This window comes from Ceratotherium simum, chromosome 1 (genome assembly GCF_057802395.1).
Source record: "Ceratotherium simum simum isolate JZ-2026a chromosome 1, ASM5780239v1, whole genome shotgun sequence".
Taxonomy (NCBI): domain Eukaryota; kingdom Metazoa; phylum Chordata; class Mammalia; order Perissodactyla; family Rhinocerotidae; genus Ceratotherium; species Ceratotherium simum.
The window spans coordinates 104,578,004-104,605,900 of NC_141900.1; the positions used below are offsets into that span (position 1 = coordinate 104,578,004).

Consider the following 27,897-nt stretch of genomic DNA (forward strand, 5'->3'; position numbering starts at 1 on the left):
AGTCACGTCCCTTCTGTCCCTGCCAAGTTCCTGCCTGCCTTAGTGCTTTTGTTCTAGCCACCTCCCCAGATCTTTGAACGTATGACTCATTTTTGTCATAATTCTGGCCTGAATTCAAATGTCCCTTCTTCAGAGAAGCCTTCAATAAGACCACCCCATCTAAGGTGACGCCTAGTCCCTAACAGTCACTCTATCATAGCCATCCTGTTTTACTTCTTTTTAGTGCTTGAAGTCATCTGAAATTATCTTCATTCATTAACTACTCTACCGAGACCAGAACAGTGCCTGACATGCTGTAGACACTCAGGTTTCTGAACAAATGAAAGAAACTAAAACTCAGACTTCGGAAGAGCACTTGCACACATTCAGATAATACCAAAGATCTCAATTTTATACATGTGACTAGGAAACACAATTCAAGTTCAATAGAAATTAAGAAACAATGATCTAGTATTTATTGGTACCTAATCACAGGCCTGCCTGTGACATAGGGATACAGTAGTAGTCCAGGAACTCCACACATTTCAAATGGATTGTGTTCAAAAGAAACCACATTACATAAGCTAGCTCATAAAGGAGTATTTATCTCAAAATATAGCAAAACTATTTTATGAAAATAGCAAGAAAAAAACCCCTCTTTTGTAAGTTAGCAAAACTGAAAAACTTAAAGGAATAGTAAAATTCTTATTTACTTCGAATGCTATTGCTTGACCCAAAAGAAGCTCAATTAGGAAGAAAGAAAAGAAGCTTCTTTAGGGCTTCTGAAGAGTACTTCTAGGTACTCTGGTGGGCTTTTGATACCCTTACGTAGGATAAGGGGGGATTTTTTGGCTTGCAAATAGAAAGAAGGGAAGGAAGAAAGCAGAAGACAATTTCTTCTAAAGTTAAATGGGCAAGAGTTACAAAGAAAAAAGGAAAGAAAGGGGTTAAGTATGATATCTGTGATAAGCTCCCCCAAGAGGAAGAAACAATGGATTAAGACAATGGTCTGTACTGGCACCAGGTGAGCCTCAGCAGCCTTCTCTGCAGGAGGGAAGAGAGGGGAGAAGGACCGCAGGAGTTATCACAGGACATTTAGGAAGCCACAACCAAACTGAAAAGAAAGTTAGACACTGAACAAGACAGCCGGAGATTAAGTGTAAAAATGGAGTTACAGATAACAAGTGGATCACATTTTAAAAATACAATTATGGGTACATATCCAAAGAAGAGTTCCTCGTTTACATCATAAAGGGCATAAATTATTTGACAGGCTAAATTAACATTTAACTTGAAAACACAAGTAATCATTTTGGCAAAAGCAGACAAATGTAGTCTAACCCAAATCACAATGCAGGTTGACAGCAAACTATTGTCTTCACCAGTAAACTGGGACACAGAATTTAAAACCCCAGGCCTCAGGGAGCAGGCTGGATTTCTCAATCAGATTGGTCCTGGGAGAAACGGATTATTCATTAGCAGAAGTGGGACTGAAGAAAAGCTAGGTGTCCCTCGGGTCTCCCTTCCCTTGGACTCTCCCCTAAGGGGAGATCATGAATTATTTAAATTAAGAAGGGACAGGAAGGCTACATTTGCTGACATGACACACATGTTTTCTGTTGTTTCCATTAAAAAGTAGAATTATTAGACAACTAGTGTTGAAATCTTTACTAGTCAGCACTAAACGATAATTAATCTTAGTAAATAAATCCCACCGCTCATACTATTCTCAGTTCTGGTTCTAGTAATTTCTGGTTTTAAAGGACATCTTGGTCCTCTAAAGTAGCAATTCAGCTCTTTTGGTCAAGTTTTCCATGCAGTTTGCTTGCAGCTACAAAAAGCACTGTTGGTCTACAGCAAATTATGTTCTTTACTCGACCACCTTTTTAACTAGTCCCCCATTATGACGTCAGACATTTACTTTGTCCTTTGTCCTTATCAAATTCAGATTCTGAAACACTAGTTATTTTGTGAAGATATTTCACCAACCATTATGCTCTCAGAAAGCTGCTAAATTTGTACAACTTGAGAATCTCCAGCCCCAGACCAATTCTTTGGAGAAATGCTATATGAAAACAATACAGGAGTGATCTGAATTAACTGAAAAGCAGCACATAGCCAGATGTGTGTTTATCAACTTACAGAGAGACACAAATCACTCATTTTATGTCATAACTTAGTATATAAAAGTTATATTTATATAACTTCCGTATATAAAAGGTTTGAAAATAATATATCCCAATATCCCACAATTAACTTTCAAATATTCTTCCTCCAAACTCAAAATCACCTTAATTTTAAAAATCATACAAATTAGGGGCCAGTCCGGTGCCGTAATCGTTAGGTTCACGCACTCCGCTTCAGCAGCCTGGGGTTCTCGGGTTCGGATCCCAGATGCAGACCTACGCACTGCTTATCAAGCCATGCTGTGGCGGTGTCCCATATAAAGTAGAGGAAGATGGGCACAGATGTTAGCCCAGGGCCAGTCTTCCTCAGCAAAAAGAGGAGGATTGGCAACAGATGTTAGCTCAGGGCTAATCTTCCTCATATACACAAGAAAAATCATACAGATTATTTTTTAGAAGTTTCTTCTAAACTTTTATCAGGTAAAAATAGCATTGATATATTTTCTTGCAATGATAATATGACACAGTAAGTTTTCCATCCAGTATTTTCACTATAGAATACATACTTTCAAAGTTGTTGACTGAATTTCTTACACTGTGTGATTATTGCAAAATAGGTACTGTTTACACCAAATATTTTAATAATTTTCAAACTAATTTTGAACTAGTTTTCAGGCTTATTCTTCTTAAAAAAAAATAACTACTAGTATAATACTCCCCTACCCCCTCAAAGCGGCATTCTCTGGAACAGTTGACATGTTACTTGTTCACACTGGAACATAATGGAGAGGAGTAGGTTTCAGTCTATCAACCAGTCTATCAAGTCATTCAGCACAAGGGTCCATCAAGACCAATGTAATGTTTCTAGGACACAACCCAGGCCAAGGACTGCTTTCATTTTTACTCAAATTCTTCATATCACCTTATGGGACTTTGATGTCCATGTATATACAAGCTAACAGTTGAGCTTCAAAGGTCACTGGTCTCGCCAGCAATAATCATTTCCACGCCACTTCAGTGACCCACCTCATGAGCACACCATGAAATGCTGGCTGGCTGCACCTCCCATGTTCTCCCAGTGCCCTCACTTCTGACTCCTATCCAGACCCTCTCTAGAATATCTTCAAACTAGGCCTTGTAACCCACCAGGTCATGAAATCAATATACTGAGCTATGACCAGCACTGTTTTTAAAGAAATAGGAATATCACGGTGGAATGCAAATAATAAAGTTACGAAACTTTACTCTCCAAATCTCCATCATGTTTCACTTCCTTCCCTATCAGTGTAAGCCCCAAGACAAATCACTGTCCACTAGTCTTTTGTCAGAACCTCCCAATTTCCTTTCTCTGGGCCCTCTGAAAAATCCTGTCCTCTCAATCTACTCATTTACCTTTGGTGAGCCTGTTGAGCTCAGCTCCAGAAAAACTCCACAATGTGGGTTGGCCACCGTTCTCAAGCTTTGGTCTTTTCCTGTGCTGTCCTATCTCTTTAGGAATCCTCTCTGAGGCTCCCTCCTTTCCTCCTTAAGCAGTAGTGAAAGTGTGGTCCCAGCAGCATCACAGGGTAGTTTTACTACAAATGCAAATTCTTGAGCCCCATCCAAACCTACTGGGAGTATTAACCAGCATTCCCCCACCCCCTTCCACTGCACACTGAAGTTTAAGAACCCCTGCACTCAGGCGACGAGTTCAAATTTAACTGATTGTCCTAAATCGCCTATCTCCTCCAGGATCCAGCATCTTCCCAAATCTTCCAGTCCCTTCCAAAAGCTCAGATCACAAGCATTTAAAGAACACCTAATAAGGGCCAGGCACTGGGATACAGCCATGGTTACGAGGTGGTGTCTAACCTCAGAGGTCGCCTTGCTGTGACCATCTCTATTTTCCACTCACCCTTGTCTTGGTCTCCATGCATATCAAGACAATGTGAACAGAGCCCCTGGGTTGTACAATGCAGCCCTGTCTGCCTGGCCCTCTTTACATTATCACCAAGCATCAAAGGAAGAGGTCAACACACCTTTTTCACAAAAGCTATTCTAGCACTTTGTGTTCCAGATCCCACTCCCTCCTGGTCTCCTCTAGACCCTCCTCCTCCTGAAATAGTTATCAACACATTCTTAGATTCTCTACTGGTTTACTCCATTCCACGTGGTTTACTAATGGTGCCTCTGAAATATTTACATATATTTAAAAATCCAAGGTGTTATGTTGACTTATGTTCCCCCTTTGCTCTCAGTGCTATAGGAAGATCTCATTGGGTGCCGTAGCTGTTGGGTGCTACCTGCTTGACCAAGAAGATGAGAGCACTCTACAGAAAATGCTCTCAACCACTTAGAGTTCCATTCCACTAACCCAAGTTAAATGCATCCATGGGGATGCATGTGACCTGGATGTGTCCCACAGTATTCGGACCATAATACCTGACAAAAAGTGTGTTGACTCTGGTTTGAGGAGCCTTCAGGGAAAAGGTCAGGTAAATTGAGGCTAAAGCTATGGAGGCAATTAAGGAAGAAAAGCAGCTTTTCACTTTACAAAGAAGTCTGTAGGACAGAACCACTGCAAGAAATACATGCTGTGACTTCTGGATGACTATCTCCACAGGGACTACAGGCTGACACTGCCACAAAGCAGCGAAGTGCTTTGTTCTCCCTTCCAATTCCTCCTGAGCTAACGTTGTACGTGCGCTTAACCCCTACTTCTACTTTCATCAGTTACAAACAGAACTGCTTGACTATTCACTGTGTAAAATAAGGAGATTAATTCCCCCACCTGTCCAACCACCTTTCTTCCTCCCAATTCTAGCTCCTAACAGCTGTATTTTTATAGTGTCAAGCTTGGTGACATTTCATTCATTCTGAATCCTGAGTTTTTAGAGCTCTGACTATGGATTAGTTCATTTGTTTACTCAAACATCTCTTAAAGCAGCTATTATGTGCCAGGCACATTTCTAGGCACTGGGATATATCAGTGAACAAACAGAAACTCCTTCTTTGGCATGTAAATTCTAATGGAGAGAAACACATTTAAAAAAAAAAAAAATACAACGGGGCCGGCCTGGTGGCACAAGCGGTGAAGTGTGCGCGCTCCGCTGCGGCGGCCCGGGGTTCGCCGGTTTGGATCTCGGGCGCGCACCGACGCACTGCTTGGCAAGCCATGCTGTGGCGGCGTCCCAAGTAGAGTGGAGGAAGATGCGCACGGATGTTAGCCCAGGGCCAGTCTTCCTCAGCCAAAAAAAAAAAAAAGAGGAGGACTGGCAGATGTTAGCACAGGGCTGATCTCCTCACACACACACACAAAAAAATACAACAAATGCAGTAAATTTGAGAAAATCTGGGTGTGTATCTATCCCCTGTAACCAAAAGAATATTAACAATTACCATGATTTTTTAAACTAATGAACGAATGGATATAAGCAACGATGATGAGTGGCTATTAATGCCACAAAAAGAGAAATAACCAGACATTATGGATCTCCCTGATGCAAATATAGACCACCAAGCAAGTGTAAAAGGGGGTGGGGGTGGCAGGTAGAAGAGAAAGAAACCACCTAAATCTGATCAAACCACTAGATCTAACTACCAATTTACAGGAAATACAGAGTACAAATGAACATGTAAAATACTATGCAGATAGAACAGCAAAACTCAGAATCTGAGTAACACTTCAGGGTCCCTGCCTATAAATCAGAATTTCCAGGGGTGGGACTCATGCTTCGGTATTTTTAGAATTCCTCCAGTGATTCCAATGTGCAGCAACTTTGAAAACCAGTGTTCTAACGCAGTGCTTCCTCAATATTAAAGAATAAACAGTTCCCCTAGGGATCTTCTTAAAGTACATACTGTTAATCCATTAGATCTGGAATGGGGTGTGGGATTTTCCATTTCTACCAAGGTCCCTGGTGACACTGATCTCCAAACCAAGTTCTAAAGTTTAGAACACTGGTTCTTCAACTTACCTGCACTCTGGAATCACCCAGGGAATTCCAAAAACTAGTGCCTGAGTCTCACCCCCAGTAATTCTGATTTAATTAGTACAGCCAGGGCACAGGGACTTTTTAAAAGCCTCCCAGGTGATTCTAAGGTGCCACAAGTTTGAGAACCACTGCCTTAAAGCCAAGGTCAAGGATGGCAGACTAAAGAGATGAAAGAATCTCTGCTCTTGAGCTAACTGACTATTCAACCTCTAGTCTTCCATTTGTGAGTTAATAACCTTCCTTACTGTTTAAGTTTGTATGAGTATCCTAATTGATTACAATATTAATTGTATTATTACACTAGAACTGAAAAATTTATATCTTCTTATGAGGATCACTCAAATCACTCTTCTATTTGATAAATTTGTACTTTACCGTGACAGGAGCCTTCTCTGATCTAAGGAACTTTACGTATCACTTGACTCTACACTCACTCACTTTTTCCCCCACCAAATTTAACCAATGTTAACATTTTGTCATATTTTATTTTAGCCTCTTGGTTTAAGAAATAGCACTTAAAATAATAGTTTATAACATTGTGAAATTTCAGTTGTACATTACTATTTGTCAGTCACCATATAAATGTGCCCCTTCACCCCTTGTGCCCACCTCCCCAACTCCCTTCCCCCTGGTAACCACTAAATTGTTCTCTCTGCCCGTGTGTGTTTATCTTCCACATATAAGTGAAATCATAAGATGTCTAGCTTATTGTGCTTAACATAATACCCTCAAGGTCCATCCATGTTGTTGTGAATGGGACAATTTGTCTTTTTTTATGGTGGAGTAGTATTCCATTGTACATATATACCACATCTTCTTTATCCAGTCATCAGTCAATGGGCACTTGGGTTGCTTCCACTTTCTGGCTATAGTGAATAATGCTGCAATGAACATAGGGGTGCATAAGTCTCTTTGAAGAGCTGATTTAAAGTTCTTTGGATAAATACCCAGTAGTGGGATAGCTGGGTCATACAGTATTTCTATTTTTAATTGTTTGAGACATCTGCATACTGTTTTCCATAGTGGCTGTACCAGTCTGCATTCCCAAGAGCAGTGTATGAAGGTTCCCTTTTCTCCATGACCTCTCCAACATTTATTCTTTTTTCTCTTGGTGAGTATAGCCATTCTAATGGGTGTAAGGTGATATCTTAGGGTAGTTTTGATTTGCATATCCCTGATGATTAGTGATAATGAACATCTTTTCATGTGCCTATTGGTCATCTGCATATCTTCTTTGGATAAATGTCTGCTCATATCCTCTGCCCATTTTTTGATCAGGGTGTTTGTTTTTTTGTTGTTCAATTGTGTGAATTCTTTATATATTATGGAGATTAACCCATTGTTGGATATATGATTTGCAAATATTTTCTCCTAGTTGGTGGGTTGTCTTTTCGTTTTGATCCTGGTTTCCTTTGCCTTGCAGAAGCTCTTTAGTCTGATGAAGTCCCATTTGTTTATTTTTTCTTTTGTTTCCTTTGTCCAAATACACACGGTATTCGAAAATATCCTTCTAAGACTGATGTCAGAGTGTACTGCCTATATTTTCTTCCAGTTTTATGGTTTCAGGTCTTACCTTCAAGTCTTTGATCCATTTTGAGTTAATTTTTGTGTATTGTGAAAGACAATGGTCTACTTTTATTCTTTTGCATGTGGCTGTCCAGTTTTCCCAACACCATTTATTGAAGAGACTTTCCTTTCTCCACTGTATGTTGTTAGCTCCTTTGTTGAAGATTAGCTGTCAGTAGATGTGTGGTTTTATTTCTGGGCTTTCAATTCTGTTCCATTGATCTGTGTGTCTGTTTTTGTACCAGTACCATGCTGTTTTGATTACTATGGCTTTGCAGTATATTCTGAAGTCAGGGATTGTGATGCCTCCAGCTTTGTTCTTTTTTCTCAGGATTGCTTTAGCTATTTGGGGTCTTTTGTTGCCCCATATGAATTTTAGGATTCTTTGTTCTATTTCCGTGAATAATGTCATTGGGATTCTGATTGGGATTGCACTGAATCTGTAGATTGCTTTAGGTAGTATGCATATTTTAACTACGTTTATTCTTCCAAACCATGTGCAGGGAATATCTTTCCATTTCTTTACGTCATCATCCATTTCTTTCAATAATGTCATAGTTTTCATTGTACAGGTCTTTCACCTCCTAGGTTAAATTTATTCCTAGATATTTTATCCTTTTTGTTGTGATTGTAAATGGGATTGTATTCTTAAGTTTTCTTTCTCTTAGATGGTTATTAGCATATAGAAATGCAACTGATTTTTGTAAGTTGATTTTGTACTCTGCAACTTTGCTGTAGTTGTTGACTATTTCTAATAGTTTTCCAATCGATCTATACCCACTCTTAATTGACAGAATCTAGAAGTAAAATACCTCAAGAAACAGATCTTTGCAGAGAAACAGGCATCAGTGATGCCTTCTAGTAAATGACTTGAGTGATCCTCATAAGATGCCAAGGCAGAAACTTAAAGAAAGCTGCTGATCAAGCACTGGGGCCATGTTTTTTTGTGTGTTTGGGAAATGGTGGCAAATGGGACAGGACACAGTCACTGATTCCCTACCAGGCACCAAGCAAGCCCACAAGGGGATCCTGGATAGGGGCCAGATGAAGGCTGATTTAAAAAACCCAAAAGAAAAGAGGGGGTAAAGATGGGAGGAGGGCAGAGGAAGTAAGAGGAAAACAAATCAAGCATGAACCTGCAATCCCAAATTTCCAACCGCACAAAGAACACTATTACTAAGAAAAAAAAAAGCCATCAAAATAATTGAAACAGGTGAAATTAATTTTATAAAAGTGTGCCAAAGACTTGAACAAAATACATTGAGTTTCCAAAGATTATCGAAGGCATCACTTCTACTTTTAAAAACTTATGAAAAAACAGACGAAACACGATCAAGTGAATATGAAAAAACTGTTTCATGAACATTCTAATAGAAAAATAGAAAAAAAACCTAAGTAACATCTTTTGAAATAAGTTCCTACTATTTGACATAAAATGTAGATCAGCAGTCATTTCAGATGAATAATGGGGTAATTGTGGTAATCTCCACAGCGCAAAAAGAACAAGTATTCACCACATAATAACCATCTTTTCCCATTTCTAGGACTCCATTTATTCCAAGACACATCATCTGTTAATGGCAGCTTTGGGGGACAGGGGTTGATGACAGTACACAAGCAAGTTAAAACTACAATACACTCTGGCTTCGGAAACATTAAAACATGAGAAAACAAGCATCACAAAATGAAGGGAAATGTAATAATTAGCAGAAATAGGATAGTGGGTAAAGGTTCAGGATTTGAACTCAGATTATGTCGTGAATCCCAGCTGTGTCTTTGGAGAAGCTAACCCCTCTGTGCCTCGGAATCCTGATGCATGCGGTGACTAAGTGAAATCACAAATATAAAGCACAGCACCTGGCACCTATCACCTGTTCAATAAATGGTTATTAAATTCTAGTACAGCATTCCAAAGTCAATAAAGCTTTCCGCAAATTATGATCAACACAGTACACTTTGAGTCCACACACACTGACTGAAATCCTATTCCATGAGTAACTCTGAAAAAGATGTCAGTACAAGATACCTGATTGCCATCTACAAGGACCCAGTAATCTTAACAGGGAGAAAGACACTCACATGAAAAGTCAACCACCCTCCAACCAAGAATTTGAAAGTGTTTTTTTTAAAAAACAAGCCAAAAATTTTCCACTTTATCCTGTAATAAAACCCACCGGAGGGTTTCCAGTCAGGAGAGGGACATGAGAAGATGAAACATCTGGAAGATCAGGATGAAATTCTGAAAAATGGACTAGAAATGAAAACGGGGCATTTTAACCTGCTTCAAAATAGGTGTTTACTACAAACCCCAAAGAGAAAAAGTTGGAAAAATTAAACTGTAAGGGAAAAAAACTCAGAAAATTTTAAGAACATGTATGTACTAGATTTCAAGACTTAGCAGGAGTCTGTAGTAATCAACATAGTGTGGTATTCGCATAAGGGCAGACATATAGATTATTTCTCTTTTGCTTTTTTTTTTGTGAGGAAGACCAGCCCTGAGCTAACATCCGACGCCAATCCTCTTCTTTTTGCTGAGGAAGATTCGCCCTGGGCTAACATCCGTGCCCATCCTCCTCTACTTTATACACGTGCGTCGGTGCACGTGCGGGATCTGAACCGAGGCCGTCGAAGCGGAGCGTGTGCACTTAACCGCTGTGTCACCAGGCTGGCTTCCAGACATATAGATTAACGGAACAAAATATAGACTCCAGAAATAGACCTATACATATATATGATCAACTGATTTCCAATAAAGGTGCAAAGGCAATTCAAGGGAGAAAGGATAGTCTTTTTCAACAAATGGTGCTGAAACAATTGGATATGAATATTAAAAAAAAGAGAATTTGACCACATCTTATGTGCACTCCATAACAAAGTACAGGATCAAAAATGGATCACATGGGCTGGCCTGGTGGTGTAGTGGTTAAGTTCATGTACTCAGCTTCAGCGGCCTGGGGTTCACGGGTTCAGATCCCGGGCACAGACCTATGCACCGCTTAGCAAGCCATGCTTTGACAGGCATCCCACATATAAAATAGAGTAAGATGGGCACAGATGTTAGCTCAGGGCCAATCTTCCTCAGCAAAAAGAGAAGGATTAGCAACAGATGTTAGCTCAGGGCTAATCTTCCTCACCAAAAAAAAAAAAAAAAAAAAAAAAAAAAAAAAAAAAAAAAAAAAAGATCATAGACCAAAACGTAAAATCGTTTTAAACTATGAAACTTCCAGAAGAAAACATAGAAAATCTTTGTGACCTTGAGTTAGGGAAAATTTCTTAGGTATAACACCAAAAGCACAATCCATAAAGGAAAAAAAGTGATATATTGGACTTCATCAAAATTAAAAACTGCTCTGCAAAAGATTCTTAAGGAAACGAAAAGGCAAGTCACAGAGACGTGGAGAAAATATGTGCAAAACACAGTGTCTGACAAAGGACATGTATCCTGGATATATAACAAACTCAAAATGTAACAAGAAAACAAATAACCCAATTGAGAAAATGAGAAAAAGACTTAAACACTTTAACAAAGAAAATATTCAGAGACAAGCACATGAAACGATGCTTATTCATTAGGGAAATGCAAATAAAATCACAATGAGATATACGTAATTAAAATGGCTACAATAAAAAATACTGACAACACCAGTACTGGAGAGGATGTGGAGCAACTGATACTCTCATCCATGTTCAGTGGGCATGCAAAACGGAACAGCTACTTTGGAAAACAAGTCTCTCAAAAATTAAACATATACTTAATATATGACCCAGCAATCTCATTACCAGGTATTCATCCAAGAGAAATGAAAATATAGTCACACAAAAACTTGCATGCATATATATATAGTGGCTTAATTCATAATTGCCCCAAAGTGGAAATAAGCCAAACTTCAACAAGTGACTCAATAAACAAATTATGTTAAATTCACACAAAGGAATACTACTCAGCAATAAAAAGGAATAACTACTGATACATACCACAACACGGATATATTTCAAATGTGCTATGCTAAGTGAGGTAGCCAGATACAAAAAACTACATAACGTATGATTCCATTTATATAACATTCTAGAAAAGACAAAACTATAGGGACATAGAAGGGGGGTAAGGGCTGACTACACAGGGGCACCATTTCTGACATTGATGGAACTATTCTATGTGCTGAAGGTGGTTGTGGTTACATGACTGTATGTGTTTGTCAAAACTCACTGAGCCACATACCAAAAAGGATATATTTTACTCTATGTAAATTATACCTCTAGTTAAAAAACAAGAATCTTGACCTTTACCTCATATACAAAAACTAGAAATGGATCATAGATCTAAACTTAAGAGCTAAAATTACAAAACTTGGAGGAGAAAACATGAGAATCTTCACAATCTTCAGGTAGGCAAAGATTCCTTACATGATAAAAAATGAATAAACCATAAACAAAAAAACTGATACAGAACTGTTATTCAGAGTATATAACTCAACAAGAACCCAATAACATAGGCAAAAGACATGAACAGACACTCCACAAAAGCTATACAAGGGGCTGGCCCTGTGGTGTAGCAGTTGAGTCCGGCACGCTTCGCTTCGGTGGCCCGGGTTCACGGGTTCAGATCCTGGGTGCGGACCTACACCACTCGTCAGCCATGATGAGGCGGTGACCCACATACAAAATAGAGGAAGACTGGGACAGATGTTAGTCAGGGTGAATCTTCCTTACCAAAAAAAAAAAAAAGTATATAAAAGGGGAAGACAAGACACTATTTTTTAGTAAGTAGACTAGGATGGTGATTATTAGCTATGTGACTGTAGGCAGTTTTCCTGAGCCCATTTCTTCCCTTGTAAAATGGAGATAACAGTATCTACCTTATAGGTGGCTGTGAGGGTTAAAGGAAAATACATGTAGAATATCTTGTATGTAAAAAGCCCTCATAAATGTCATTATTATTAGTTACTACTATTAGTAACTGCTCTTCAGACAAAAATAATCAGCTTAGCAGAAAAATACATTCTAATAATTACATCTAATAAATTAACCTGAAATCTAAGAAAATGGCAGAGCAACAACTACTCCAGCTAAAGCCTCTAAATAACACCATAAAAAATCAATAAATAGAAAAGTGCACACACACTCCGGTAAAGCAGAAAATTACTGACTGTTTCAGTTATCCATTGCTGATAACAAATCACTTCAAAACTTAGTGGCTGAAACCAACAGCCATTTCATCTGTTCGCAACTCTACAATCAAGGCTAGGCCCAGCTGGGTCCTCTGCTGCCCCTGTCGTCACTCCTTGGCTGCCTCCGCCGGTGGTGGCTGGGGGCTAGACTCAGTGGGGACAGCTGGACCTTCTCTCTTCCCATGTGTGCTTTCCTAAGGTCTCTCCCACATGTTACTCGAGGCTCCAGAGAACACAAAAGCAGAAGCTGCTGACTTTTTGAGGCATAAAGCCTGGCACTGGCACGTCACCATCTCTGCAGCATTCTGCTGTTCACGAGTGCCACAGGGCCAGGGCATGACTGCCACGATGGTGCTTCTCTGGGAGCTACCAATAGAACAGACATCAATAAAACAGACCAGGTCTGCAAACAGCAGAAAGACTGCAGAATCATCTGTGGTTGTAAGTGGATTGCAACCTGAATATACCACTGTTAAAAGGGCTAGAACAACAACCAACGGGATGAAGGTTTAACAATGTGTTCCTTACATGATACACAACGCCAATTACAGGCTTACTAAAGTACTGCACCCATTTTTGTAAAAAATGTGTAGTTCTGTCAATAGTAGCATTAGCTGTTGCTTTTTTGAGGGGCAGGGTCATATGTATATATATCAGGGTCACCATGGAAGCCTTTTGAAAAAATACACTTACCTCACCACTCTCATTTTTAAAGGGGCGCATAAGGAGTGCCTGTGTGTTCTGTAAAAGCGCTTGCTGTGATTCTGCTATGCATACCCATCCCCACATCTCCCTCATACAGAGTCAGATGAGGGCATGATGCAGAGAATCCACATTTTAATTATTCACTAGCACCTACAAGTGAGATACTGTTTTTAAGGGTTTACAAAACATTTTCACATGAATTATCTCACTTGTTCCTATGAGTTAAGCAGGGCTGACATCATCTTAGTCTTTCTCACACCCCTTTCCTAATTTTTTAAAAATAGACGCTAGGAGAGAAAATAATTAAGCTATAATTATTATTATGACAAAGACAAGACAGAAAATAACCAAGTAAAACTAGTTCATAAAATTATTACTCAAATACTTACTGTGTGCTTACTATTGCTAAGTATGCTACCAGATATATTCCACTGAGGAGAATATGAGAAATAAGTTTATATTACAATAAGAAGCTTTGAGTTACAAAAATGAAGAATTTTATTAACTGTCAGGTTATTAAACTAAGAGAAAAAAAAAGTGCTGCCAAGAAAGGCAAGGGAACTGGCCTAAAAATTCCTAAAGATTTTAAAAAATAGGATATTCATTTCTATAGGATGATTTAGAGAGCTGGATGGCAAGGGGACAGACCCGATAACCTGCAGGAAATTACTGTTTGGCAACAATGAAGAATGAATTTTGGCAGATTTGTGGCCCAAACTGGGGAGAAGTCTGCGTGTCAGGGTGGCAAAGAGCTAGAGAAAAGCAAATAAGACATAAATTCACAAATTATAACATGACCTTTAACATATTAAAGAGCACGAAGTTTAAGACTGATCAAAACAAGTAATAACAAAAAAATAGGAAAATGAAATGAGACATGAAATACAGCATATTCATCAGTCTGCATGAATGTGTATTTATAACGATTATTCTCCAAAAGTTCTTTAAAAATCTGCACTGACCCCTTTTATGAACACCAATTCATTCCTCACTACACCTGTGCTGTCCGATAGTGCATAGCCCGTAGCCACAGGAGACAGTGAACGCTTGAAATGTGGTTAGTCCTGAGATGTGTCATACATAGTGTAAAACATACACAAGACTTTGAAAACTTAGCATGAAAAAAATGTAAAATATCGACAATATCCATTACATATTGAAATGATTTTGGACATACTGGGCTAAATGAAATATATTATTAAATTAATTTCACCTGTTTCTTTTCACTTGTTTAATGTGGCTACTGGGAAATTTAAAATTCCACATGTGGCTTACATTATATTTCTATTGGACAATGCTGCTCTATACCACAGGTTAAGGTAATAGGAACACCCTCCTTTTATAAACTTAGCTGCCTGCCAGAAAGATTTCCATGGAGGTCTGAGAAATGGAAGGTTTGTTCATTTTGTATATCGTCCAATCCAATTTTTTAAGGATAATGCTCATCCAGAAACATGGTCAGATTAAGAAAACTATTTCATAAAGCATATTTATACACTGTGGGAGCACAGTTATACAGAATGAAAAGGTCTAGAGATGGAGACCCCCATCCACCCCACCACCCTCAAGTAGGAATGATAGAAAAATCCTTGTAGTTGGACTCCAATCCTCAGCACCCCTGCCTGGCGGAGTGAGTAGTATGAGTGTGTGGGGCCAAGCAGGTCTTGCAATCTCCTTTGTTTCCAAGGCAACAGGGAAACAGCCCTGCAGTATGAGGATATGCTGGGGCATACCCACGGGCAACATGAGGACCCAGGAGCAGCATACCCTCAGAACCCCAGTTGTAGGCACAGCCACCTGTCTCTTGGACCATGGGAATGGTGCGGGTCCCTGCTGCCAGAAACCAAGGCAAGTGTGTGGATCTGGCAGGTGAAGAAATGAATCTGGTCCATCCCCAAATCCTGGTCATATTCTACCATTTCTCATTTTAACCAGTGGCACCATTACCCACTCCCAGGCATTCATGCTAACAATCTGAAGGCTATCTTTAACATCTCCCACATCACAGTCTTGTCAATTCTTCCTCTAACTACATCTCAAATCTGTCTCCTCTTCATCTCGCCTGCACTACACTAGTCTGGGACACTTTGGCTGGTGAACTTCAATACATGGCTGCTCTTCCCACTTCCATTCCCTGACTGCCCCCAACCACTTCACAGAGGAGTGAGAGAGATCTTCTTGAGGACATAAAACAGGACCAGCAAACTACAGACTAGGGGACAAATTTGGCCTACAGTCTGTTTTTCTACAGCCTATGAGCTAAGAATGTTTTTTACAGCTTTAAATGGTGAAAAAAAAAATCAATATTTCATGATGTAAAAATTAGATGAAATTCAAATGTCAGCGTCCATAAATAAAGTTTTATTGGCACACAGCCACACCACTTGTTTATATACTGTCTATAGCTACTTGTGTGCTACAAAAGGCAGAAGTGCGTAGTTGCAACAGAGGGCACGTGACCTGTAAAGCCTCTGATATTTACTATCTGGCCTTTTACAGAAAGTTTGCCAATCCTGGTCTAGAAGATGATCTTATCTGTTGCTTAAAACCCTTCAGTGACTTCCCACTGTTTCTAGGGAAAAGTCTAAAACTTTCAACAGGGCATACAAGGCTGTTCTTGATGGACAGCTGGCACACAGGTAAGTCCCATGTGACCTCCTCGCCCACTCACATCTTACTCTTCTCATTCACCTGTCCAGCCATACTGCCCTCTCTTTACACCTCCCACGTGCCAAGCTCTTTCTCATCCCCTAGGAGCTTTGCATATGCTGTTCCTTTCAACTGGAAGGCTCTGCCGTTCTTCCCGTGCTCCCTACTCTCCTTACCCTCTGCCTGGCCAACTCCAGCTTTAACGACAGTTCTTTAGGGACAATTCTCCTACCCCCACCCATACCCATAGTAGAATTAGCTCTCCCTTGGATTATTTTTCTCAAAGCATTTATCCCAACTGTATTTAAATAATTTGTGTAGGAGTTAGTTAAAGAATGCTGGCTCTGGAGCCACTGCTTAAATTCAAATCCTGGCTCAGACACTTAATATCTGTTTGATCTTGGGCAAATCATTTAATTTTTTTGTAGCTCAGTTACTTTATCTGCAAAATAGGCATAATAATAGCACCTAACTCATAGAGTTTAAGGGCACTCCACACCAGTAAATGCTTTAAAAACTATTATTAGTTTTTAAATCAACTGTTAGTAGTAGTAGCAGCAGTAACTGTTTTCTGTGGTTCGCTCACTAGATTGAAGCTCCCTGAGGGCAGGGATCAGGATTGCCCTAGACTTTGTGACTAAACACACAGTGCCTGGCATAGAAGGGACTTAGTTTATTCAAACATTTAATGAACACCTATTTGAATAACATGTGACACTTATCCACACACACTGTCCTCTTCAACCAGTCATTTTAACAATTCAATCCTTTGGGGGACTGAAATCCTCTGGACAGCTAATAAAAACTCCGATCTCTTTCCCCAGAAAATTTGCACACAATCTCAGGGAAAGCTCATGAACTCTAAGTTAAGAACCACTACCCTGAGTTGGCAACACTCCTCAACATGTGACATCCAGAACTGAAGAAAACGCTCTACCTGTGGTTCAGAGTTTGACTGGTTCACAATAAGAACATGGTCAACTTAAATGCTCAGAAAATTAATCCAGGTCTCTCAACCTGTATGCACACAGATTTTTTTTCTGAAATGTAAAGATAAGACTTTACATTTGTGGCTTGCATTTTTGTGGTTCTTCTTTCCTCCAGGAGCAACCTCAGTGATGTTCTGGTCTGAATTCTTTGCATAGCTGTCTTATCTCAGTGTCAGGCACTCCTGCCCCCTGGTGTACTCAAGGCCATACAAGCCAGGTCAGAAATTCACCATGCTACATCTAGTTATTTCCTAGCAGACAGATTGGAAATTCCATAGTGTTTTCCCACTTTCACTCCCACCATCGAGTGTCATATTTTACCTTGGTGTGTCCACTTTGTGAAGGACATTTTGAACCCTCCTCCACCTTGATATTAGCCACCATGGTTGAATTTTGCCATTTATGTTTTTAGTCAGTCATTCCGATAAGTCACGATCAAGAATAAAGAGAATCTATATTTCAAAATATTCTCCTTAAAATAAATTTCAAACATGATTTAGATTTGAAAACCAGAAAAATATCAGCCAGATGCATTTATATTTAAGACATATGAATCTTAGAAAAGCATTTTCATTTCATAAAACTATATTATAACTGTAAAAGCCAGTATTTTCATCTCCATGTTCACAAACTATTTACCATGCCATCGTGGAGTTACCATTCAACTTTTAATCTTGCAAAAAGCAGGATCACATATCTCGTTAAAATACCAATTTCTGTTTCAAAAGTCCCTGAGAAGTCTTTCTGCAAGCAAGTAAGCACAACAAAAAGAAAAATGGAGGAGGGGGAGCAGGAGGTAAGGGGGATCTCAATTACATTCCCCTTACAACACCAGATACCAGCCAACCAAGGATGTGGAGGAGTTAATTGTACCAGGATCCTTAAACCACCCTGCTTTCTTTCACCTGCCCACAGAGGGCAAGACAAGTTTTCTAGCACTACTGTTCTAAACTAATACCAATTTAGATTTCAACTTCTGATGTCCTACGTGGAACTCTGTTTTCTCAGAAGCCCAATATATACATTTAAGAACATTAAAATACTAAAATAGTATTCCAGAACCTTTGTGTTTGAGATATTAAGTTATATTTCTAAATTAAACAAGCAATTCACGTTAAAGGCACCCACCAGTTTGCATTCTAACAGTTATCCCTTTCAGACAGTGAGTACTCGCTCAACTGTTAAGACTTAATTTGGTACTTTGTAATAAACTAGAACTAAGAATAACGGGTTCTCTCAGGTGTGATCACTAAAGATTTCATAACATTTTAACCTGAACAATCCTGCCCCAAGGTCAGCTCTGATTTACTGAAATAACTAAGTACAATCCACTCATAGACAATATTATAAAGTTATTCTAGACCCTAAACTAAGGAAAGTGCTGTATATTTTTGAATTCATAATCTCTGGTAGAGATGGCTGTTTCTCATTATGTAATAATGTAATAAAGTTGGTTTTTATTTATGTAACCCCCACCAAATGGCACCACAATCAGAGGCGAAGTCAATTGGCATTTCGATATCCTACCTCTCCCTGCTTTAGTAACTCACTGCTTACTACTCAGAAGGAATGATTCCCTACTGTTCCTGCAAGGCCCTGCGTAATCCAGCTCCTGACCACCTTTCCAATTTCACTTCCTACTCCCAGCTCATTATGTTCTAGCCACCCCCACTTCCTTCCGTTCTCAAGCATGCCAAGTTCTTTCCTGCCTCACCATCCTTGTCTCTTACAATGTTACAGGGCCTCTCCTGGAAGGCTCCTCTAAGACCGCGGTAACCACATCCCCTTGAACAGCATCTAGGATGCAGCCACTCTGGACTCAATTTTGCACAAAAGCAAGCAGCAGTCTAGCAAGATTCTGCATACCATAGTTCAATGGTTCTCAAAGTGTAGGCTGTGAAACTCTGGGGGTCCCTTGAGACCTTTTCAGGGGGGTTCATGAGGTCAAAACTATTTTCATAACAATACTAAGATATTATTTGCTTTTTTCACCACGTTCATATCAGCACTAATTTGCAAAAGCAATAGTAGGTAAAACTACTGGCTTGGTACCCCTTAGCATGAATCAAGACGGTGGTTACAAACTGTAGTGAAAAGTCATTGTATTATTCACTACCATGCACTCACAGTAAAAAAAAGAAAAGCCATTTTCATTTAACAGTAGGAGTACTTGAGTACTGCAGTACTTGAGTAAAGCAGTACTTGAAGCAGTAACAATTATTAATTGTATTAAATCTGACCCTTAAGTACGTCTTTTTAATATTCCACCTGACAAAATGGGATGGATGCATATGGAAGTAGGATGATTGGCTTGAGGAACAGCACTTGTGCAACTGTTTGGGAAGTGATCTGAAATAACACTTTTATCATGGAACACCATTTTTACTTGCAAGAATGACCAACAAACTATCACTATTTCAAATGTGGGTATCTGGCAGACATTTTCTTGGAAATGAAACTGTCACTTCAAGAAAAACTAGTAGCACTTTCCCAATGATCACATTCAAACTCTGAAGAGGAAATTAAAACTTGGGAAAACTTGCATTACTTATGGAGAGCTTAACAGCTTCCTAATATTTAAATGTTTGAGGAGATTGGTGGTGATATTAAAAAATTTGATTTTAAAAAGGTATTTATATATAGAAACGTCAAAATGTGGAAGAATCTGTGTAATAGTGAACCAATACGTATTTTCCAAATGACCAATGTATGATGTTATAAAATCAGGAATGGGTAGAAGATCCATTCCAAGTGCAAAGCAAATGAATGGAGTTATATGTAACATGGTAGAAAAAAATTCATCCACATAATTTCAGATTGCATACTACAATAACCTCTAAGAAACTACCACCTACGGAGTTTTGGTGAGTATCAAAGAATATCCACAATTATCTGAAAAAGCTATTAAAATACTCCTCCCTTTCCCAACTATGAATCCATGCAAGGCCGGATTTCCTTCATATCCGTACTTCATTAGAGTAACATATTGTAACTCAATGAATTCAGAAGCAGATATGAGAATTCAGTTGTTTTTTAAACCAGACATTTAAAGATACTTGCAAAACTACAAAACATCCTATGAAAACTCAGTTGCTTTTTTTGCAGAAATTAATAAGCTAGTCCTAAAATTCACATGGAAATGCGAGAGACTCAGAATAGCCAAAACAATCTGGAAAAGTTAGAGGACTCATACTTCCCTAATTTTGAAACTTTTTACAAAACTACAGTAATCAAGATAGCGTGATACTGGCATAAGGACCGACACAGAGATCAAAGGAAGAGAGTCCGAAAATAAACCCTTACATTTATAATCACTTGGTTTTTGACAAGGATGTCAAGACATTCAATGAGGAAAGAATAGTCTTTTAACAAAACATGCTGGGACAACTTGACATCTACATGCAAAAGAATGAATCTGTACTCCCATCTCCCACCATATGCAAAAATTAACTCTGGGGGCCAGCTCGGGGGCCTACTGGTTAAGTGCGAGCGCTCAGCTTCGGAGGCCCGGGGTTCAGAGGTTCGGATCCCGGGCGCACCCTGACACACCGCTTGTCAAGCCATGCTGTGGTGGTGTCCCATATAAAGTAGAGGAAGATGGGCACAGATGTTAGCCCAGGGCCAGTCTACCTCAGGAAAAAGAGGAGGATTGGCATTGATGTTAGCTCAGGGCTGATCTTCCTCACACACACAAAAAAATTAACTCTGAATAGATCATAGACCCAAATGTAAGAGCTAAAAGTATAAAACGTTTAGAAGAAAACATGGTAGTAAATCTACATGTCCTTGGATTAGGCAATGGTTTCTTAGATATGACACCAAAAGCACAAGTGACAAAAGAGAAAATAGATAAAACGGACTTTGTCAAATTTTAAAACTTTTTGCTTCAAAGGATACCATCAAGAAATGAAAAGACAACCCACAGAATGGAAGAAATTACTTGCAAATCATATATGATACCACTTCACACCCATAAGGATGGCTAAAATCAAAAAGTACTTCAATAACAAGCATTGGTGAGGATGTGGAGAAACTGAAGCCAATTTCAACTGTTGGTAGGAATGCAAAATGGTGCAGCTACTTTTGGAAAACAGTTTGAGAGTGCCTCAAAATGTTAAACACAAAGTTACCATATGACCCAGCAATTCCACTCCTAGGAATATACCCAAGAGAAACGAAAACATATGTCTACACAAAAATTGGTACAGGAATGTTCATAACAGCATTATGCATAATAGTCAAAATGCAGAAACAACCCACATGTCCATCAATTGACAAATGTATAAATAAAATATAGTATATGAATAACAAAATACTATTTGGCAACAAAAAGGAATGAACTACTGACACATGCTACAACATGGATGAATCTCGAAAATATTTATGTTAAATGAAAGATGCCAGTCACATAAGATCATGTAAGTATTATTCCATTGATATGAAATGCCCCGAATAGGTAAATTCAGAGAAACAGAAAGCAGATTAGTGGATGCCAGGGACTGAGGTGAAGGAAGGATAGGGAGTGCCTGCTAGTGGGTACAAGAGTTTCTTTTCAGGGTGCTGAAGGTAAGTACGGATAGATATAACCCACAAGAACATCAAAATAACATAAATGCAAGCTCTGATTATTCTCTTGTACAGAACAATGAATGACACCAAAAAAAAGTGAATTTCAAGCTTTAACATAAGGTGGCCACTATAGCACTACTCCCACCCACAAGTACACAACCTCAAAATGTTACTAAGCACCTGAACATACAGTTTCACACACTAATAGATTTTATACACGGCAAACAATGTTTTATCTTTAAATTTTCAATTAAATGTCTCAGAAAAGGACAGGATAATTTAAAAATAGACAGTAAATCAGAATATAATTGGATTGTATTCTACTGGGAACAAATTTAATGACATCTTTACCTATGAAGTATCCAAATCAAAGGATGCATCTTTCTTACTACCTAAAACATTTCGACAAGGTAATAATTTGAGTTACTTTTGCCGAACTGCCTTTTACCAAATCAGAGTTGTTTCATTTTCTCCCTTACGATGGTTCACATTCCTGTGGTCTCGTCCCTCCTGTTAACCGCAGAGACTTATAACTTTGTGATTATGGTCTAATGGTAAACTAGATTATCAAAGCTCTCTGTAGAGGATTCCAGTAAGAGAGGTACCAGATTTTATTTGAAGATAGTTATGCAACACTAAAATTCTGACTTGATTGAGTTGCCTCCTGTCATGGGACTACTCATTTGTATTAGAAACAATGAATGTAGGGCCGGCCCTGTGGCTTGGTGGTTAAGTGCGCGCGCTGCGATGCTGGTGGCCCGGGTTCGGATCCCGGGTGCGCATCGAGGCACCACTTCTCCGTTCATCCTGAGGCCGAGTCCCGCATACAGCAACTAGAAGGATGTGCAGCTACGACATACAACTATCCACTGGGGCTTTGGGGGGAAAAAAATAAAATAAATAAAATCTTTAAAAAAAAAAAAAAAAAAGAAACAATGAATGTAAGGGAGCTGGTACATTTGGCCACCACTAAAACAATACACAGCACTCCCTGAAAGTCAGCCTGCCTTACAGGTGACGTGTCCTTAAAAACTTAACATTGTAAATAACAGGAAAAGTACTTCCGGAAACAAGCTGTATAAATTACCTGAGAATTATGTTTTCCTCACTGGTAGTTTTATCAATGTTTAAAAAAAAACACAAAATTTGAAAGCCAAGTAGTAAAATAATCATAGTATTTAGTAGTTTTACCTGAAAGCAAATTTTTAAAATAAAATTTGTGACGTGACAAAATCAAAATAAGTATTCGCCTAGTCAAACTGGCAGAAAATATTTAATCAAGAGAACATTCTAAGAAAGGTGTGGTTTCTAGCTGAGCCTAACATGCCACAACAGCTTAGCATCACAAATTAACATAACCTAGAAACACACTCAAATATCTCTTGTACAGCACCGTTTGCAAGCAAACACATCAGTAAACTCCTACAAGTCTGAATACTGAATAATTCTCTGAAGAGTGGCTAGTACATGCAATCAGGAAATTACTCCCTTTTTTGATGCTGGCAAAACAAAACGAAACAAAAGACTCCAAGTTGTCCCGGTTCATAACAAAGGTAAATAGCTTTAAAATCAAATGCAAATATTGAGAGTAATTTAACCTCTCCAAAATACCTTTTAGTTTAATCATCCCTACACTTGAACATAAATATGGAGAAAATGGAGACGATTAGTAACATGACCTACAGAGGGCATAGGAAATAGGGACTAGAACTTACTCTCTATCCCACTGGAGGCTAATTTAGCACAGTATTTTAACAGCAGTTTAAAATGAACGTTTGTGAAGAGAAGTTTAAGGGGTGACCTGTCACATCTGGGTCTTTAGGAGGAGGATGATTAGAAGATAAAACAGAATGGATTTCAACTGGACATAAGGAACTTCTTTATAAAACAGTGATAAAACAGACTTGCTTACTGAAGGCTAGAATCACCATCTCAAGAATTTCAAGGGGTAAATAAGTCAGGACCTTTGGAACATGCTCTTGAGTTGAAATCGGGTAGCCCAGGTACAGGTCACCTGTAACTGTTTTATTCAGAGACTGCGATCTTCAATTAGTGGGCACTCTGTATGTGATAGAGCTCACTCAAGAGCAGGATATGTCCAAGTCCCACTCTTCAAAACGCAGAGGAGGAAATAAAGAACAGAGCAGCAAGGGCTTGGGTGATTTAGGCTGCCAATAAAGGCTGGATGCCGGGTTCCATACCGGCATTTGGGGAGTGGGCTGTTAGTGACTTTAAAAGCCTCAATTTGATGCATAGTTACTTTATGGCTGCAGTTGTTCAGGCTGTCACCAGTCCTTCCCCACGTGTACCTACGATGTGACACTACATCACACGCGAGTTACCCCTACGACTCCTGGAACCCCCATGTCTAAACAAGCGTCTCTCAGCCTTTGATTTGCCCCCTATTCTTACGATTTCCACCCCCAACCCCCCCAGCACCGTGACGGAGATGAGAAAAGGATGAGTAAGCATGCTGTAGCTGATCTTGGTCAGAGAACACAGACCCTGGCACCGGCGGTGGAAAATGGGGGTGAGGAAGCAGAAGAGAAAGCGCGGTCGGGGGAGTTCATCCAACGCGCGGCAGGCAGCTACGAGCTTTCCTACGGCAACTATCCTTGCCGCCTCCTGCGATCACCAGACTCCAGCCCCTCGCTTTGCCCTCCTTCCCCCACCAGGGTCAAGCGCACCTTTTCCTTAGACAGTTACTCCTTAAAAAACAACACGGACAGAGAAGCGTAATTTCCCCAGGCTTCCAGGTGTCAGACAATAACGCCTCACCCGGAAGCACGGTTAAGGTCACCGGTTCCGTTTTCTCACTCGTTTTCTGGCGCCCCGTCCACCCCCGAGCCCACCAGGGACCACCCCAGTCCAGCAAGCAGGCGACTGCCGGGAACAGTTTCAAATACATGTCAACCTTTCGGCAAAAAAAAAAAAAAAAAAAGAAGAACAACAACTTTTGAATTACTTCAACAGCCTGGTTACAAGTACCTGACCCTATTTTTCCCGAAGAAAAATAGGACACCGAGACACCAGACACTTCTTTTTCTCTGCCTTTCTATTTCGGCCGCTGCCGGCACCTAGGGGCTTCCGAAGAGGGCTCTTTGGGGTCTCTGCGGTGGGAAGCTTGCCCTCAGAGGCCAAACGTCCTTTAGGTCCCTGGTTTTCTCTAACACGCTGAACTCCACCACAGAGAACCCCACAAGGTGCTGTTCCCTTTGTTAAAACCCCCGGACCTGACTGAATTCGGGGCGGAAAAGCCGCTAGCGACGACCCGCCAGCCAGCCGCGAAGAGGCGGAGACAGGTGCGGGTCCCTCGGAGGCGCCCGCGGCGGCGCCGGCAGAGCAGCAGACGCTCCGCCGCCGCCGGCCCGCACGAACCGGGACACCCGCGCGCCCGCGGCCTCCCCACACGGCCTCCCCGCCCCCGGGCCGCCCTCCGCCGCCGCCTCCGCTCAAAATGGAGGTAGTGGCGGCGGCGGCGGCGGGCGGCTGGTTACGAAACGCGCGGCCGCCACATGGCCGCGCCGGCCCCAAACTTGGCCCGGCCCGAGGCGTCCCGGCGCCCAGGAGAGGCGCGGCCCGGCGCGAGGAGGCCGCGCGGCGCCCGCCACTCACCCACAGACCGGTAGCCCAGGATCGCGATCTTCCGGGACTTGGACTGCGGCATCTTGGCGGCCTCCTCAGCCCCGGGCCAACCACATCAATCGCGGCGGCGGCGCCGGCTCCTATGCTGCGATCGGCGGCGGCCGCGCCGGGGTAGAGCGGCATCCAGGGGCGGGGCGGGCGGGCGCGGCTGCCTGGGCTCCTCGCTCGCGCGCCCAACCGCCCGGAACCGTCGCGCGGCCCCGCCCCCAAACACGCCCACGTGACCGCCCGCCGCCGCCGCCGCCGGCCCCCTGCGACCCGCGTCAGCACCGCCCTCCCCGCCGCGGCGGCCGCCCCCGGAAGGCACGCGGGGAGGCGCCGACGGCGTTTTACTGTAAAGGGAAAAAGAGGGGAGGCCGAGATGCCCCCGGAAAAGTCACGACTAAAACTCGCTGCGTCATGTCCCTCCCACCATCTTCCGCCGCTTTTTAATTACGCCAATTCTCCCCGAGCGCTGATTGGACAGCTCCCGCCCGCCCGCGCGATGACGCGACGGAAACTCCGTCTCCCATTGGTGGCGGTGAGGAGGCGGAGCCAGAGGCGGGGCTGCTGGCCCGGGAGCTAAAAATAAAATCCGGCTGTGACCGCGCCGTTAGCCGCCAGGGAGGTTTGAAGGCCTGGAGCGTCTCAGGGGTGGAGGCGGGCGGGAGGGGCGGAGAGAAGCTAGCTCCCCAGTGATTGGTTAGACCAGGGGGAGGGGCGGGACAAGCTTTGGGAGCCGTGGTGATTGGCGGAACTCTGAGCGGTTGGTAGACTCGCGCCCGCTGAGCCCTTAAAAGGCGCGAGGCGCGTGGCCGTTACGGGCTGGGCTGTGGGTTGGTTGGTTTTTCCTCCGGGTTGCTTTTTTTCGAAAAAAACGTTGCTATATTGGCGTTAGTGAGTCTGGGTTTGAGGATGTAGGTGGTGACTAAGCGTCATCCATGAGTACAAGACCGTGGAAAGAATGGAATATGCATTAATTCAAAATGTTAATGCATTTCATTAAAAAATGTGCGCCTTCCCAGTTCTGGTCTCAACTCTGCGACCTGCGGACCCAGCACACCTCACAGGAAATAAATAGCGCAAGTCAATACATCTTTAGTGTCAACACTTGCGTGGCTAATTCGGTATACAGGCACCAGCTGTCGTTGGCTGAGAACGCTCCGAACTGTTCTTGGTGGGGGGGGATTTAAGTACGCTGGGCTCGCCCTCCTGTGTGGGCTGACCTCTCCAGTAAGGGGACTGTTGTATTTCCCACAAAAGACGCGCTGACAACCCTTTTTCCCACTGGTGCTGCTGAAGAGGCATTGGGGTGTTACAGCAAGGGACGCCAGCCCGGGAGGCCTCGGTTGTGGAAAATGAAGGTGCAAGCCCAGGCCTGAGCAATGAGGATGTGATGGGGAGATTTCAGCCAGGGAGACTTTTCCATCGTGGTAGATATTCTTACCCTTAGTGGTTGCTAAAGAAGCAGATAGCCCGCTACTGCAATGAGCGTCCTCTGTTGTCCCCGGGCTGTTTGACCACCTGCATGGTCATGGCCCTTTGCCTTTCCCAATGAGCACAGAGAAGGAACCCCTACGAAGCTGAGCTGCAGGATTGGGTTCCTCTGTATGAAGATCTAGAGGTGACTGTCCCATAAATGTGCTTTGTTGAGTTAGAGCACTGGCGCTAGGGCAAAATCCTTCCACCATCCTGTTGAAGTACGCCTTGGAGAGGGGGACTGCGCATTCACATCCTGCGGGTCTGCAGATTGAAGCCCCAGGCGACCAGCTGGAAGTTGAGAAATATCTTTGAAGTTCTGTGTTTTACCTTAATGGATTTTTGCATTCTTCTCTATAATTAGTTGAAATATTGTAAAACTTCAGGTCTTAAAATGGACTCTCCAGTAAAATGTATCATTTTTATCCTGTGGCTGTGGATGCCACCTGCCACGGTATTTTGAACTGATGGTACTAGATTCCCTGGTGTGTTGTGAAATCAGCTTAGTGGGTGTTACTTTTTTTTTTAATAGAAGAACAGAATAGAAAATAGTACCCTGTGCATAATAAGGGTAGGTATTGTTTCATGACTTTTGTTGTGTGTATAGTCCTCACAGATGTGTTATATGTATTGTCTACTGAGTTCCATTGTAAAATGTATGTGTTACTGTGGGTTGCTTCAAAAAGTTTGAAAGCACTGCCCTAGCCTGGGAATATTAGGAGTCCAGATTGAGAAGCACAGTTGTAAAGGACAGATTCATTCAAGAAATGTTCCAATTGTCTTAAAGCCCTTTAAGGTCAGACACAGGAGTTTTGAAGATTCCTTTATTCCAGAATGGGGAGAATTTGGTTTAAGAAATGATTCAGATTACCTAAAATACTTGGAATTGATGCTATGAATTCACACAAAAATAACTGACTGCAGCCAGACCTTACAGGACCATGGTTGGGAGAAATGGACTTGCTTCTGAACTCAAAGTAATTCTACTGGTTGAGATCACTTGTTAACCTTTTAAGCAGCTGGAACTTCTGCCACCAATCAATTTCTCCTCTGCAGGTTCTGCTTATTC

General features: G+C 41.4%; 1 protein-coding gene across 1 annotated transcript in view; it reads right to left on the bottom strand.

Annotated features, from left to right (window-relative positions):
• Positions 1 to 25,585, bottom strand: part of RHEB (Ras homolog, mTORC1 binding) — a 47,643-nt gene extending 22,058 nt beyond the window's left edge. Inside the window, exon 1 of the mRNA XM_087433324.1 lies at positions 25,341 to 25,585. Coding sequence (XP_087289450.1) covers positions 25,341 to 25,392 — 52 coding nt within the window. The 5' untranslated portion in view covers positions 25,393 to 25,585. The remainder of the gene's footprint in view (positions 1 to 25,340) is intronic.
• Positions 25,586 to 27,897: the final 2,312 nt, after the last annotated feature.